At 51.4% G+C, this 17,451-nt stretch overlaps 1 protein-coding gene across 9 annotated transcripts in view; it reads right to left on the reverse strand.

The window, feature by feature from the left end:
• The window catches only part of MYO9B (myosin IXB), a 443,882-nt gene that overhangs the window by 49,384 nt on the left and 377,047 nt on the right, over window positions 1-17,451 (reverse strand). For all 9 annotated transcript variants that reach the window (XM_078671320.1, XM_078671318.1, XM_078671314.1 and 6 more), the window contains one exon: window positions 9,616-9,724. In XM_078671320.1, the coding sequence (XP_078527446.1) occupies window positions 9,616-9,724 (109 nt within the window). The remainder of the gene's footprint in view (window positions 1-9,615; window positions 9,725-17,451) is intronic.

Raw genomic sequence — 17,451 nt, forward strand, 5'->3', positions numbered from 1 at the left:
CCTATCAGTCACTCCTATGGAAGGCCTTATCAATCCTGAAGGCAGAGTGCTTGCAATTATGTGAGATGGTGCTCTGGCATGAGCTGAGCCCGTTTGCAGCTTGCGGAACCAAGTCCTAATAGCTGTTCCATGATAACGCTATACCATATACTCTTAAGTGCATTATCAACCTCGCGGTTAAATGCTAACTCTGGTATAACATTATCAAAACATGTCGAGTAAGGTGTCATACGATTTGGAATACTACCCCCTCGCCAATTCTGGCGACGGGGGTAGCATTCAACCCTTCTAGAGGGACACGACATGTATGTAACTGTGAACCCCGATTAAAGTTAACTCGAGCCTCAGCATCACAAAATGGATGCTGCCACCACAGACACAAGTCTGACCTCCTGCTGCTGGGAGTCCTTCCAGCGAGGATGGCCTGGACAAAGGGTTTCCTGCCTTGGGAGGTGCTGGCACTACCCCAGACAGGATTTTGTGTATTGAGGTAGGGAGGCCTGTAACAGTGTACCTTAGGTATCCAGGGCATAGGTGTACCCAGGGCCTACCAGGGGCTGAAGCATGTATTATGCCACCCCTGGCTGGCCATCTAAAACTGACACAACTGGCTGCACGACAGCTGGGGCAAGGTGGTGTAATCACCCTTTGCTGTAGATATAGTATACCTATATCTAACCCTAAAATGGACACATATATTCCTATCAGTCACTCCTATGGAAGGCCTTATCAATCCTGAAGGCAGAGTGCTTGGAATTATGTGAGATGGTGCTCTGGCATGAGCTGAGCCCGTTTCCAGCTTGCGGAACCAAGTCCTAATAGCTGTTCCATGATAACGCTATACCATATACTCCTTAAGTGCATTATCAACCTCGCGGTTAAATGCTAACTCTGGTATAACATTATCAAAACATGTCGAGTAAGGTGTCATACGATTTGGAATACTACCCCCTCGCCAATTCTGGCGACGGGGGTAGCATTCCGCCCTTCTAGAGGGACACGACATGTATGTAACTGTGAACCCTGGTTAAAGTTAACTCGCGCCTCAGCATCACAAAATGGATGCTGCCACCACAGACACAAGTCTGACCTCCTGCTGCTGGGAGTCCTTCCAGTGAGGACGGCTTGGACAAAGGGTTTCCTGCCTTGGGAGGTGCTAGCACCACCCCAGACAGGGTTTTGTTTATTGGGTAGGATAGGCCTGAAAGGAATGAGACATGCCTGGGGCACACAAGGTGCCCTGTGCATACACCGGTTCAAACCAGTTGCTGGGGCATCCCTGCCCCAGCTCTGGCGGGAAACCGGACAAAGGATAGGGGGTGTAACCACCCCCCTTCCTGGTCCCACCCAGGGGAGGGACCTAGTCAGTAGTGCAGCCCCCATTAGCAGGATAAAGGTAGGAGCTGGTCCCATTCCAAATTAGATTATCCTGAACTTTTCAACAAGAAGAAACTCTGGACTTCGACGTTCTGCTCCACAGAAGACTGAAGAAAATCTCCCTTGTGGGCAAGGAGTGTCCACCCTGCAACTGCAGGCACCATCAAGCGTCCAGCGGCTTCCCTTTGTCGTCTTCCTTCCAGGATCCAGACTTCAGAGCCCGACGAGACCCGGATTCCCAGACCTCTCCGACCTCTACCTACATCTACAGCAAAGCTGAGACCCGTGGGTGCGACGAGATGCTGGAGGGCTGATCTTCCGTGCAGGGGCTGCTCGGGGTTGGGGCTTCTCAGTCCCCAAAGCACTTGGTCGAGTTTACCTCGGGAGTCGTGCTGGAAGCGAAGTGCAGGTTCGTTCAAGATGGCCGGTCCCACGTGTCTCGTCGCACCCACGGGTCTCAGCTTTGCTGTAGATGTAGGTAGAGGTAGGAGAGGTCTGGGAATCCAGGTCTCGTCGGGCTCCGAAGTCTGGATCCTCGAGGGAAGACGACAAAGTGAAGCCGCTGGACGCTTGATGGTGCCTGCAGTTTGCAGGGTGGACACTCCTTGTCCACAAGGGAGATTCTTATGTCTTCTGTGGAGCAGAACGTCGAAGGCCAGAGTTTCTTCGTGTTAAATAGTTCAGGATAATCTAATTTGGAATGGGACCAGCTCCTACCTTTATTCTCCTAAAGGGGGCTGCACTACTGACTAGGTCCCTCCCCTGGGTGGGACCAGGAAGGGGGGTGGCTACACCCCCTATCCTTTGTCCGGTTTCCCGCCAGAGCTGGGGCAGGGATGCCCCAGCAACTGGTTTGAACCGGTGTATGCACAGGGCACCTTGTGTGCCCCAGGCATGTCTCATTCCTTTCAGGCCTCCCTACCTCAATACACAAAATCCTGTCTGGGGTGGTGCTAGCACCTCCCATGGCAGGAAACCCTTTGTCCAAGCCATCCTCGCTGGAAGGACTCCCAGCAGCAGGAGGTCAGACTTGTGTCTGTGGTGGCAGCATCCATTTTGTGATGCTGAGGCTCGAGTTAACTTTAACCGGGGTTCACAGTTACATACATGTTGTGTCCCTCTAGAAGGGTGGAATGCTACCCCCGTCGCCAGAATTGGCGAGGGGGTAGTATTCCAAATCGTATGACACCTTACTCGACATGTTTTGATAATGTTATACCAGAGTTAGCATTTAACCGCGAGGTTGATAATGCACTTAAGAGTATATGGTATAGCGTTATCATGGAACAGCTATTAGGACTTGGTTCCGCAAGCTGCAAACGGGCTCAGCTCATGCCAGAGCACCATCTCACATAATTCCAAGCACTCTGCCTTCAGGATTGATAAGGCCTTCCATAGGAGTGACTGATAGGAATATATGTGTCCATTTTAGGGTTAGATATAGGTATACTATATCTACAGCAAAGGGTGTTTACACCACCTTGCCCCAGCTGTCATGCAGCCAGTTGTGTCAGATTTAGATGGCCAGCCAGGGGTGGCATAATACATGCTTCAGCCCCTGGTAGGCCCTGGGTACACCTATGCCCTGGGTACAGGGACTGATAAGGTGGCCCAGTACCAACTGGTAAATGCACCTAAAGTACACGTTTGTCAATTTAGAGAGAGAACAGCTAGGCTGTGGGTCTGATTAGCAGGCCCACAGCCAGGGAAAGTCGTAAACCAGTGAAGCAAAAAGCAAAAATCTGGGGTGACCATAGGATTGCAGACCCCACTCTCCTACATAACCCCCCCCCCAAACTTAGGGACATTAAACTAACCTTGACCAGGTGAGTCTTCCTGTTCTAAGTGGAAATACCTGGAGAGACCATCTGCATTGCCATGGTCAGTCCCTGGTCTGTGCTCCACTGTAAAGTCCATCCCCTGTAGGGAAATGGACCACCTAAGAAGTCTGGGGGTTTCACCCTTCATCTGATTTAGCCATAAGAGGGGCTTATGGTCGGTCTGAATCTTGAAGTGAGTTCCAAACAAGTATGGCCTCAACTTCTTCAGGGCCCAAACCACAGCAAAGGCCTCCCTCTCAATAGCTGACCAACGTTTCTCTCTAGGGGTCAGCCTTCTGCTTATAAAAGCAATGGGCTGGTCATGACCATCAATATTCAGTTGAGAAAGAACAGCTCCCACACCCAACTCAGATGCATCTGTTTGGACAATGAAGGTTTTGGAGTAGTCAGGACTCTTGAGAATAGGTGCAGTACACATGGCCTGCTTTAGGTCATCAAATGCCTTCTGACAGCTAACTGTCCACTGAACTTTCTTTGGCATTTTCTTGCTTGTCAAGTCATTAAGTGGTGTCACAATGGACCCATAATTTTTGACAAACTTCCTATAGTAACCAGACAGGCCCAAGAAAGCTCTGACCTGTGTCTGGGTGGTTGGAGGAGCCCAGTCCTTTATGGCCTGTATCTTGCTCTCCAATGGTTGAACCTGGCCTCCACCCACAAGGTGGCCCAGGTACACAACCTGACACTGCCCTATCTGGCACTTAGTAGCCTTGATAGTGAGGCCTGCCTTTTGCAGGGCCTCCAAAACTTTCCTCAGGTGGATCAGGTGATCCTCCCAGGTGGAGCTAAAGACAGCAATACCATCTAGATATGCTGCACAGAAGTCATCCAACCCAGTGAGAACTTGGTTCACCAACCTTTGAAAAGTGGCAGGTGCATTTTTCAAACCAAAGGGCATCACCACAAATTGGTAATGACCTCCTGGGGTAGAAAATGCAGTTTTGGCCTTGGCATCCTCAGCTAACCTGATCTGCCAATAACCAGCTGTTAGGTCAAATGTACTTAAGAAAGTTGCAGAAGCCAACTTGTCTATCAGTTCATCTGCCCTAGGTATTGGATGGGCATCTGTCTTAGTGACAGCATTGAGACCCCTGTAGTCTACACACAACCTTATCTCTCTCTTACCATCCTGGGTGTGAGGTTTAGGCACTAGAACTACAGGACTAGCCCAAGGGCTCTCTGAGGGTTCAATGACTCCCAATTCCAACATCTTTTGGACTTCTTTCTTTATGCAGTCCCTGACGTGGTCAGGTTGCCTGTAGATTTTACTCTTGACACGCAGACTGTCACCGGTGTCCACCTCATGGGTGCACCAGTTTGTCTGACTGGGGGTCAGTGAAAACATTTGCCTGAAGGATTGAAGAACCTGTTTACAATCCTCTTGTTGATGGGCAGAGAGGCTGTCAGAAAAGACTACACCATCTACTGACCCATCATCAGGGTTCTGAGTGAGCAGGTCTGGGAGAGGGTCACTCTCTTCCTCCTGCCCCTCATCTGTGGCCATGAGCAAGCCCATGTCCTCCCTGTTGACAAATGCTTTGAGCCTATTCACACGAAGCACCCTGTGGGGGCTCCTGGGAGTTTCCATGTCCACCAAGTAGGTGACCTCTCCCTTTTGCTCAATGATGGTATGGGGTCCAGACCATTTGTCTTGGAGAGCTGCTGGGGCCACTGGCTCCAACACCCACACCTTCTGTCCTGCATGATACACAGTTAGGACAGCCTTTTGACGTTCCTGGCTGGCCTCAAGGTTTTTAGATGCCTTCTCCATGTTCTCTGCCATCCTGGAGCGGAGACCAAGTACATAGTCCACTATGTCAAGCTTAGGCTTTTTGAGAGGCAACTCCCATCCTTCCTTCACCAGACATAGGGGTCCTCTTACAGGATGCCCAAACAGAAGCTCAAAAGGGCTGTAACCGACCCCCTTCTGTGGGACCTCTCTGTAAGCAAACAGGTGGCAGGGTAAAAGGATATCCCATCTTCGCCTGAGCTTTTCAGGTAATCCTTTTATCATCCCTTTGAGGGTCTTGTTGAATCTCTCAACAAGCCCATTGCATTGTGGGTGATAGGGTGTGGTAAACTTATAATTTACTCCACACTCCTTCCACATAGCAGTCAAGTATCCTGACATGAAGTTTGCACCTCTGTCAGAGACAACCTCCTTAGGAAACCCCACTCTGGAGAAAACTCCAAGTAGGGCCCTGGCCACAACAGGAGCTGTAGTGGTCCTAAGGGGAATAGCTTCTGGATACCTGGTGGCATGATCCACTACCACCAGTATAAATCTGTGCCCAGATGCTGTTGGGGGGTCCATTGGTCCAACAATGTCAATCCCCACTCTTTCAAAGGGAACCCCCACCACAGGTGGTGGTATAAGGGGGGCCTTTGTTGTGCCACCTGATTTGCCACTGCCTTGACAGGTGACACATGAGCGACAAAACTCTTTAGTGTCTTCAGACATATGGGGCCAGTGAAAGTGTGGGGCAAGCCTGTCCCAAGTCTTGTTCTGGTCTAAGTGACCTGCAAGGGGAATCTCATGGGCTAAGGTGAGAAGGAAACTCTAAGAGACAAGGGGATGACCAGCCTCCTGGTAGCACCAGGCTTGGGGTCTCTTGCCTCAGAGTATAGGAGTCCATCTTTCCAATATACTATATGGGCACCTGTAGCATTCCCTGCAGCCTCAGCAGCAGCCTGCTGTCTGAGGGGTTCAAGAGAGAAACAATCTAATTGGGCCTGCCTCAAGTCTGCCCTGGAAGGTCCCCCTGTCCCAAGAAACTCAACCTGATCAGGTTCAAGCTCTTCTAGGACAGTTCCTTCTGGGGTCTCTGGGTCAGCCTCCTGAGAGGGCTGATCCTCAACCTGAGGCAAGGGGGACGGCTCTGCTTTAACCCTACCATTCCTTCTCTTGGGTAGTGTCTGGTCCATTCTTCCAGGATCCAGCACTTGTTCAGCTGGGCATTTCTTGGCCTGTGACCTAGTCACAGCAAGGACATGTGAGGAGAGACCTAGCATTTCTACATGAGTCCTGTACTCCACATCTGACCACAGTGAGGATTCCAAACCATTGCCCAAAAGACAATCTACTGGGAGGTCTGAACTAACTACAACCCTTTTGAGGCCAGTTACCCCTCCCCAGGAGAAATTAACAACTGCCATACTGTGATTGGTAGTGACATTGCTAGCATTGGTCACTAGGTAATCTGAACGTAGCATGATCTGGTCAGGGTCCACAAATGTTGGTGTCACCATGGTGACACTGGCACATGTGTCCCTGTAGGCCTGAGCCATTTTTCCATTAATTAAAGGCGTTTGCCTGTATTTGCCCAGAGTACTAGGACTTACAGTAGGGTTCATAGCCATGTCCCCAGTACAAACAAGAACTGCCTGAGTAGGAATTCTAACTAAGTCAGAACCCACCTCAGTTCCCAGGGTTAACCCAACTATAGCCTTGGGAGGTACACTACCACTACTAACTGTACTAGAGGGTGCAGGTGTCTTAGGGACAGTAGTGGTAGGAGTTTGGCCTTTCTTGGTGCACTCACTAAACCAGCGAGTCTTACTTTTACAGTATTGGCACCATGGTTTCTTAGGACCATCATTCTTCTTTTTCTGGGAATTCTGGGACCCACCCTCCTTAGGTTGTTGGGGCCCTGTTGAAGACTTCTGGTCATTTTGCTTATTCTCATTACTTGGGGGGCTATAGAATCGATGTTTTGATCTTGGCTAAGGCCTTCCGGCGATGCCTCGACCTGAGCCGATTGAAGCGTTTCATTATATGTACTGGGCTCCGTACTCACGGTTGGCCCCACGTCCTCGCCGGAGTCGTCCTCGACGGCTCCGATACCTTGATCGTCGTCCCCTACCTCGACGATGTCGTCTTTTTCGTCGATGTAGTAGTCGGAGTCATGTTCCGACCCCTGCTCCGACTGCTGGTCTGAGTCCTCAGCTTCGACGACTTCTTCGTCGTCTTCAAAGATGTTCTCCGGGTCAGGCGCTGGCTTCTGCATCGTCTGCCTCGCTGCTTTTCGAACCCGAAGTGTTTTCTTTGAACGAAACTGCGCACAAGCTAAGCAGTCGGCTTCATTGTGCTCAGGTGATCAACACTTGTTACACACAGGGTGTTTATCTATGTGTGGGAATTTAGAATTACAGTTGGGGCATCTTTTGAACGGACTTCGTTCCATCGACGAAAGGCCCCTGGTGTCGAAGAAAGGCCGCGTGGCCCGATTCGACGCTGTGAGTAGAAAAGAACAGAAAGAAAGTTGTCTGCACCGATCGAATAACTATACCGATGACCCCGCAGGCCTTTTGGCCTTTTAGAAAAGTTTTTATATCGATTCCGAACTCCGAGTTGGAAATCACATCCGAACCCAATGGCGGAGAAAAACAATCTGGGGATGGAGAGGATGCCCATGCGCACTGTAGTCCAGGGGAGGAGCCACCTATCTTGTGATACTTCGAAGACTCTTCCAGGACAACAATGTGCAATCATCCGGACCCAACACTAGGCGGCGATCTATGCACAGATATGAATTCAGCAGCCCACATGCCTCGAACACAAGGGTCGCCCTGGGCCGGGCGGTGGCGTCTGGCCACGTTCCTATCTACAGGCGAACCTGTAGCGGGCCTGGACCAAGTGCCCAAAACAACGTCGGTCAAGGCCTCATTAAACGGCAGCAGAGGCTCAGCAGAGCTTGACTGAGGTTTAAGGACCTCAGTGAGGAGGTTAGTCCTCACGGCCGCGACGGGGAGTTCAAGGCCCAAGGTCTTGGCCGCCCACGTCAGCTCCACACTGTAGGTTGCCCCCTCCTCTGTAGCCACGGTAGGAGGTGAGACAAAACCAGTGTCTGGCGAGGTGTCCAGACCGCTGGCATCCCCAAGTCCACCTGTCCAGTCCTCCTAGGACTGACACTCCCGTGTCAGAGGGTCCTCAGACCCCTCCCAATATTCCTCATCATCCATCTCCTGGTTATCAGGGGTGTCAAATGATGGGGCCGGCTCATTGAAGTAGAACTCTCCAAACGGCGTCGAGAGCGGCGCTGGAACCGGATCGAGGGAGGCATCGGGGACGGCGCCGCCCGAAGACGGCGCTGAAAGTGACACCTGAGGGACCGGCGCCGGTGAGGTCGTTAGGTCAACCGGCGACGACCCGGATCCAGTGGGGCCCTGCGGCGCCGAGCCCTAAGGCGCCGGCGGCGTCGGGGCCGAAGCACAGGACGGCGTCGGGGCCAAAGCCCCCGACCCGCTAGGGCCCCCAGACGGGTCCGCTGGGCCCAAAGACGCCGCGGAGCCCGTCGGAGGAGTGAGAGACCTCATGGCCAAGAGGAAACGTTCAATCTCCTCTGGCGTCGCGTGTGGCCCAGTGACCTGAGGGTGTGGGGCCGGACGCGACGCCCGCGACTCCGACGGAGCCGCGTGGGTGGTGTCACCCGAACCCCCGGCCGCGTCGTGCCAGGGTCGGGGGGGGGGGGGAGTCGGAAGAGCGATGACGTCTCTTCGACTTCTTGTGCTTACCTGACGACTTCGACCCTGAGGAGTGATGTCGACTGCCGGAGCTATGGTGGCTCCGCTCCCGCGACCGGTCCCTCGACCTCCGTCCGGACTGGGACCTTTCACGGCGTGGGGCCGACTGCCGGAGCTCGAGTCGCTTGCGGGACCGCTCCCGCCTAGCTTTCGAAGTCAGGGCCCGGCAGTCGGAGCAGGTCTTGTCGTCATGATCGACGCCGAGACAGTGGAGACACAGACGGTGAGGGTCCGTGACCGACATAAGTCGGTCACAATCCTCACAAGGCTTAAAACCTGGCATCCCTACTGGCACCGTTCGGAGTCGAAGACTCGATAGAATGATCAAAAAGGATCGTATAAAGTTTTAGTCAAAAAATGACTACGGTACCACTTTTTCCGGATCTGCGCTGCTGGCGCGGAAAAAAGAAGAACTGACGTCAGCACGTGGAGGCGGCGTCTAAGTTCTCCGACGACATCATCACAGAGCCCACGACGCCGCCGACGGACGCGGAGCTGCAGACGACGCCTACCGACGCGCAAGGGTACTGCTACGCAAAAAATTTCCGGATCCAGTCTGGCGCCTGGGGATATTCTAAGGTAAGGAATCTATCAATTAACGTGTCTCTTTCAGATAAAATGTTCTGGCGCCAAAGCAGCAGCAAGTGATGTGCTACTTTCTTTAACTGCTCAGACAGGCTTCATTATTTATTTCTTCACTCACCTACAGGACTTAAACATTAGGTTGAATTGAATTTACTGTCTCTAATTAACTAGCAAGAACAGGCTCACCTCTCAGGCTTGTCTTTCACAAATATTTGACATTAGTTACATTCGACAGACAGTAGCAGTTTTTACTATGGCAGAAACCGGTAAAAAACAATTCAATTCTTACTTCTGCAGAGGTACACTTTGTCCATGGGCCAGATATTGGATTGGCACTGTTCACACGACTGGCCTATGCTAGCTTGATAGTGGATGAAAACGTGGCCGCAATGCTCCGTCTGCAAACAGAAGACAGGCAAAAGAAAATAAATGAATGATCGTAAACAGAAGCATTCTGACTGAAAACCAAAGGAATCTCATCCTGCATAGAAGCTGCCTCAACGCAACTGCATGTTTGCCCTTAAGTTACTTTTAATACTCCATTAGTGACCGCATCATGTGCATTCATCTTTCCGTTACTCGCAGAGTGCTGCAAGCCATAAACACTGCTCCTTGAGAATGTACATAAAGTTGATTTGCTCGCCCTATCTCTGCTGCAGCAGGAGCAGAGGCAGAGCATTGCGTGCTGCAATGTGACATGCAATTTTGAAGCAACACTCCACCCACTTGTTTTAGGTGACAATAGACTGAGCCTGTAAAAGTTGCAAGATATTTTTGTAAGTGCTCCATAATTGTATCAGTTTTTGTCCCTCAGTGTCCACGAGAGCTTTGCTGCTCATTCAGCCAGCATTATGTCTTCCAGCTGACTGCATTCTTGTCATATTTAAGCTCCAGGTTGGGAAGGAGGAGTTCTTTACGAACTGACTGCATTCTGACCAGACACTGAAAGCTGACCTGGTGACCTTCACAGTATATGGAAAACTAAGAACACATTTGTTTGAGCTGGAGCTTAGTGCAGTGTGAAAAGATACAAGCATGGACTTGCTTTTACAGCACTACATGTGCAGAATTGACATACAAATGACGCACAAGTTACTTACCTTCGGTAACGATATATCTGTAAGAAACAGTAGTTAGTATTAGATTTCTTACCTTAGAATATCCTCAGGCGTCACCTAGATCCGGAAACTTTTGCGTAGCAGTGACCTTGCGCGTCGTTAGGCGTCGTCTGCGGCTCCGTGTCCGTCGTGGGTGCCGGGATGACGTTGCCAGAGGACTTAGACGCCGCCCTTGCGCGCTGACGTCGGATCTTATACACAGCTTTTCCGCGCCAGAAACGCAGAGCCATGCTAAAAACCAACACTGGTGCCAAGAAACTAGGGCCCTTAAAGGGGATGACCTTAACCCTAGATATCGGTTCGCAGAACGGGGAGGATGGGTGGGTCGGTAAGGAATCTAATACTAACTACTGTTTCTTGTAGATATATTGTTACCGAAGGTAAGTAACTTGTGCATCTGAAAGAAACAGGTTAGTGTTAGATTCCTTACCTTAGAATAGATACCCCAGCAATACCAACCCCAGTGGTGGGTCTGTGAACCAATAATCACACCAGAAAGTCCTGGAGGATGGAACGGCCAAAGAAGCCATCCCTCCGGACTTGGCTGTCCAGGCAGTAGTGTCTTGCGAATGTGTGCAGCGAGGCCCACGTAGCTGCCTGACAGATGTCCTGCAAGGGTACTCCCCGGCCCAGGGCAGTAGTAGCGGCCGTGGCCCGAGTGGAATGGGCCCTCAGCCCAACAGGAGGCTCCTTCTTAGCCAAGGAGTAGCATACCTTGATACACAAGACGATCCACCGAGAGATGGTCCGCTTGTGCACCGCCCAACCTTTCTTAGCGCCCACGTAACCAACAAAGAGTTGGTCATCCACCCGGAACTGGCGTGTGCGGTCGAGATAGAATGACAGCGCACGTTTTGGGTCCAGACGGTGGAGGCTCTCTTCCACTTTTGAGAGATGCTGAGGCGGAAAGAAGGTGGGCAAGGTGATGAACTGCCCGATGTGGAAGGCTGTGACTACCTTGGGCAGGAAAGAGGGTCTTGTCCGCAACACAACTTTGTCCGGATGGACAGAAAGGAAAGGAGGTTTAGAGGAAAGAGCCTGGAGCTCACTCACTCTCCTGGCAGAGGTGATGGCAACCAGGAAAGCAGTCTTCAGAGTAAGATGGCAGAGAGGACAGTTATGAAGTGGCTCAAAGGGAGCGCACATCAGATAAGTAAGAACAAGGTTCAAGTCCCACTGAGGCATCACGAATGGAACAGGAGGGAACATGTGTGTGATGCCCTTCAAAAACCTATTTACAATTGGGGACTTGAACAAAGATGGCTGAGCAGGTAGCCTTAAAAAGGCTGAAAGGGCAGAAAGGTAGCCCTTGATAGTGCCCAGAGCAGAGCCCTGCTGGGCAAGAGAAAGAAGGAAGAGGAGAACCTCAGAAAGAGGGGATTAGAGAGGATCCACAGCCTTTGCTGTGCACCATGCCACAAATCTGTTCCACCTGCAGGCATATACCGACTTTGTGGAGGGACGCCTGGCTGCCAGAATCACAGTACAAACTTCAGGAGGCAAGTCAAATGGCCTCAACTGTCGCTGCTCAATCTCCAAGCATGGAGGTGGAGACTGGACAGGTTCGGGTGGAGGACCGTCCCCTGCTGCTGCGACAGAAGGTCCTCCTGAAGAGGCAGACGAATCAGGGCATCGACAGACATACTGAGTAGCTCGGGATACCAGTATCATCTAACCAAGGTTCTCCCCACTGCTGAAAGAGGCCTTGCGCCACGTCAGAGTTCAGACGCCATTCGTGATCCATCATGCACCGACGGCTGAGTTCGTCCGCCCTGGTGTTCAGAGAATCTGTCAGGTGTTGAAACACCAGGGTCACGCCCTGATGTTCCAGCCACTGCCAGAGGCGCAGAGCCTCCTGGCATAGGGTCCACGACCCCACCCCGCCCTGTTTGTTGCAGTACCACATGGCGGTGGTGTTGTCCGTGAACACCTGCACTACACTCCCCTGGACAGAGGGGAGGAATGCCTTCAGTGTAAGTCGGATCGCCCGCAGCTCCAGAAGGTTGATATGGAGCCGGTACTCCGCCGGAGACCAGAGGCCTCTGATCTCCGCCTCTCCCATGTGGCCCCCCCAGCCCTGGAGGGACGCGTCATCACAACTACGTGCTCCTGTTGGGGTAGGAAGAGGGATCTGCCGCTGACCCAATCGCGGTCTGTGAGCACCACTGCAACTGTCTTGCAGTGCCCTTCGAGATCAAGACATGGTCGGACAAGTTGCCCTGATGCTGGGCCCACTGAAACTTCAGGTCCCACTGCAGAGCCCGCATCCGCCACCTGGCGTGATGCACCAGAAGGATGCAAGAGGCCATCAGCCCCAGAAGCCGCAGCGTCAACCTGACCGACACTCGGGATAGCGGCTGAAAGATCGGAATCATAGCCTGAATATCCCGAACCCGCTGATCGGTGTGAGAAGTTGGCCTGATATATAGTGCTCACTATTCTAGTGATCACTCTGTATCATTCCAAACAACCCTTATTGATGATTGGTTGTAAGTCAACCTTATTAGACCAGCTATCCTAGTAGCGTGGACAAGAGCAGTCTTTAGGCTAAACTCTAGAGGGCGTGTTAAGCCAGCTGTTTTACCATCACATATACCCCTTGAACTCCAAGTGAAAGGACACCACACAAGTTGTTATAAAAATAAAGGATATTTATTAACAACAAGTCTACCCTGAACTTTTTATGAGTCAGGGAGCTAAGCACAATACAAAACTCGACGAGACCCGGATTCCCTGCCATCTCTGACCTCTACCTACATCATCCAGCCCAGCTGAGATTCGTGGGTGTGACGAGACCCGTGGGACCGGCCATCTTCCAAACCTGCACGACGCTTCACCAGCACGACCCCCGAGAGACCCTCGAGTAAGTGCACTGGGGTTTGAGAAGCCCTAACCCTAAGCAGCTCCAGCACCGAAGTCCAGCCCCCCAGCATCCACGAGGTCTGTGTGGGGCCCTTCTGCTTCTTTGCTGCTTGCCACGTTGTCCGGTCACTTGCCCGTTGGCTAGCGACCCTCTTGACGACGTACCACGACGTTTTCCCCGCTGGTCTAGGTCCCCTAGACTGGCCCTTGCTTCTTGTCCAACAAGAAGTGCCCTGGACCCTCCTGGTCCACTCCAGATGCCATTTTGACTCCACCGCGTGGGCTTGCCTTTGCCAAGGTTTGTTGCTCAAATCTTGAGTCCAGCATCGCCGACAGCATCGTGGGACAGCTCGCACCTCCAGCCTGGACGCCGACAACGCCTCCTGGCCCGTCTGACTGCAGAGTCCAGCGTCGCCCACTCACCTGGTCGAGGTGACTTCATCCGGTGCCATTCTGGTGCCCACCTAATCACTGGCGAGTGATTAAAGAACTAAGTCCCCTCTGCTTTCAGGTCGTCTCCGTCACTGATCCAGCCTTGGATCACACCGAACTTCTTCACTGGTCGCCTGCCAGCAACATATTCTTTCAGGCTCCATAGACTACAACGAGGATTCCCGACGTCACTTGAACCCTATGCAGCCGCAGCCCCTGGGCTAGGTAACTCTAGCATTTCGGTGCTTCAGCACAGGTTCACTCTTCTAGTGTCCAGATCCTTTTTCGTTTTTAGTCTACCTAGTCGGTTTCGTCCGGAAACAGTAACTTTAGAAACGCTAGCATCCATAGACTTCTTCCCGCATCCCGCGTGAGAGTGCACACTCTGCACCCGACCTCCCTAGGCCTCCTGCTCCTAACCTTAGGGTTCAGTAGTGTAGTCCTAGCGATCCTGAAGCCTCTGGATCTTGTTACTTACCTGCTAGTATTTCGCATTCCACTTTTTGTGTATATGGTTTTTCGTGCCCCTCGGGCATTTGTGTAAATTGTGCAACTTGAAGTATTTTCGTAAGAGTTTTGTATTGTGCTTAGCTCCCTGACTCATAAAGAGTTCAGGGTAGACTTGTTATTAATAAATATCCTATATTTTTATAACAACTTGTGTGGTGTCCTTTCACTTGGTGTTCAAGGGGTATATGTGATGGTAAAACAGCTGGCTTAACACGCCCTCTAGAGTTTAGCCTAAAGACTGCTCTTGTCCACGCTACTAGGATAGCTGGTCTAATAAGGTTGACTTACAACCAATCATCAATAAGGGTTGTTTGGTATGATACAAAGTGATCACTAGAATAGTGAGCACTATATATGAGGCCAACTTCTCACAGGCTGGACTTCGGTGCTGGAGCTGCTCAGGGTTGGGGCTTCTCAAACCCCAGTGCACCCACTCGAGGGTCCCTCGGTGGTCGTGCTGGTTAAGCGTCGTGCAGGTCTTGAAGATAGCCGGTCCCACGGGTCTCGTCGCACCCACGAATCTCAGCTGGGCTGATGATGCAGGTAGAGGTCAGAGATGGCAGGGAATCCGGGTCTCGTCGAGCTGGGCAGTCTTGATCCGGAGGATGGACGTGCAGCAAACCGCAAGCGCTTAGATGGTGCCTGCTGGTGCAGTGTGGCTACTCCTTAGCCACAAGGGAGAGTCTTCAGAGAATGACAAGAGTTCCTTTCGTGGAAAGTAGTTCAAGTTTCAAGATTATCCAATTTGGGAAGAGTGCCCGCTCCTACCTTAATCTAAGAAAAGGGGCTGGAACGCGACTAGGTCCTGCCCATGGGTGGGACCAGGAGGAGGGTGGTTACACCCCTCTCCTTTGTCCGGTTTCTCCCCAGCTCAGGGGCTGGTGTGCCCCTGGAACTGGTTTGAGCCGGCATATGCACAGTGAGCACCGGGGTGCCACTTGCAGTCATCTTCCTTTCAGCCCTGCCTACCTGGGATACACAAAATCCTGTCTGGGATGGTGCTGGCACCGCCCCTGACAGGAAACCCTTTGTACAGGCCTCCCTCGCTGGAAGGACTCCCAGCAGCAGGAGGTCAGACTTGTGTCTGTGGTGTCAGCATCCATTTTGTGATGCTGAGGCTTGAGTTAACTTTAACCGGGGTTCACAGTTACATACATGTCGTGTCCCTCTAGTAGGGTGGAATGCTAACCCCGTCGCCAGAATTGGCGAGGGGTTAGTATTCCAATTCGTATGACACCTTACTCGACATGTTTTGATAATGCTATGCCAAAGTTAGCATTTGACCGCGAGGTTCATAATGCACTTAAGAGTATATGTTATAGCGTTATCATGGAACAGCTATGAGGACTTGGTTCCGCAAGCTGCAAACGGGCTCAGCTCATGCCAGAGCACCATCTCACATAATTCCAAGCACTGTGCCTTCAGGATTGATAAGGCCTGCCATAGGAGTGACTGATAGGAATATATGTGTCCATTTTAGGGTTAGATATAGAAATACTATATCTAAAGCAAAGGGTGATTACACCACCTTACCCCAGCTGTCGTGCAGCCAGTTGTGTCAGATTTGGGTGGCCAGCCAGGGGTGGCATAATACATGCTGCAGCCCCTGGTGGCCCTGGGTACACCTATGGCCTGGATACCTAAGGTATACTGTACAGGGACTGATAAGGTGGCCCAGTACCAATTGGTAAATGCACCCAAGGTACATGCTTGTCAATTTAGAGAGAGAACAGCTAGGCTGTGGGTCTGATTAGCAGGCCCACAGCCAGGGAAAGTCGTAAACCAGTGAAGCCAAAAGCAAAAATCTGGGGTGGCCATGGGATTGCAGACCCCACTCTCCTACATACCCCCCCCCCCCAAACTTAGGGACATTAAACTAACCTTGACCAGGTGAGTCTTCTTGTGGAAGTACCTGGAGAGACCATCTGCATTACCATGGTCAGTCCCTGGGCGGTGCTCCACTGTAAAGTCCATCCCCTGTAGGGAAATGGACCACCTAAGAAGTTTGGGGTTTTCACCCTTCATTTGATTTAGCCATAAGAGGGGCTTATGGTCAGTCTGAATCTTGAAGTGAGTACCAAACAAGTGTGGCCTCAACTTCTTCAGGGCCCAAACCACAGCAAAGGCCTCCCTCTCAATAGCTGACCAACGTTTCTCTCTAGGGGTCAGCCTTCTACTTATAAAAGAAATGGGCTGGTCATGACCATCAATATTCAGCTGAGATAGAACAGCTCCCACACCCAACTCAGATGCATCTGTTTGGACAATGAAAGGCTTGGAGTAGTCTGGACTCTTGAGAATAGGTGCAGTGCACATGGCCTGCTTTAGGTCATCGAATGCCTTCTGACAGCTAACTGTCCACTGAACTTTCTTTGGCATTTTCTTACTTGTCAGGTCATTAACTGGAGTCACAATGGTTCCATAATTTCTGACAAATTTCCTGTAATAACCAGACAGGCCCAAGAAAGCTCTGACCTGTGTCTGGGTGGTTGGAGGAGCCCAGTTCTTTATGGCCTGTATCTTGCTCTCCAGAGGTTGAACTTGGCCTCCACCTACAAGGTGCCCCAAGTATACAACTTGACTCTGCCCTATCTGGCACTTAGTAGCCTTGATAGTGAGGCCTGCCTTTTGCAGGGCCTCTAAAACTTTCCTTAGGTGGATCAGGTGATCCTCCCAGGTGGAGCTAAAGACAGCAATATCATCTAGATATGCTGCACAAAAGTCATCCAACCCAGTGAGAACTTGGTTCACCAACCTTTGAAAAGTGGCAGGTGCATTTTTCAAACCAAAGGGCATCACCACAAATTGGTAATGACCTCCTGGGGTAGAAAATGCTGTCTTGGCCTTGGCATCCTCAGCTAACCTGATTTGCCAACAACCAGCTGTTAGGTCAAATGTACTTAAGAAAGTTGCAGAAGCCAACTTTTCTATCAGTACAACTGCCCTGGGTATTGGATGGGCATCTGTCTTAGTGACAGCATTGAGACCCCTGTAGTCTACACAAAACCTCATCTCTCTCTTACCATCCTGGGTGTGAGGTTTAGGCACTAGAACTACAGGACTAGCCCAAGGGCTCTCTGAGGGTTCAATGACTCCCAATTCCAACATCTTTTGTACTTCAGTTTTTATGCAGTCCCTGACGTGGTCAGGTTGCCTGTAGATTTTACTCTTTATAGGCAGACTGTCTCCAGTGTGCACCAGTT

The sequence above is a fragment of the Lissotriton helveticus genome, chromosome 12 (genome assembly GCF_964261635.1).
Source record: "Lissotriton helveticus chromosome 12, aLisHel1.1, whole genome shotgun sequence".
Lineage (NCBI taxonomy): Eukaryota > Metazoa > Chordata > Amphibia > Caudata > Salamandridae > Lissotriton > Lissotriton helveticus.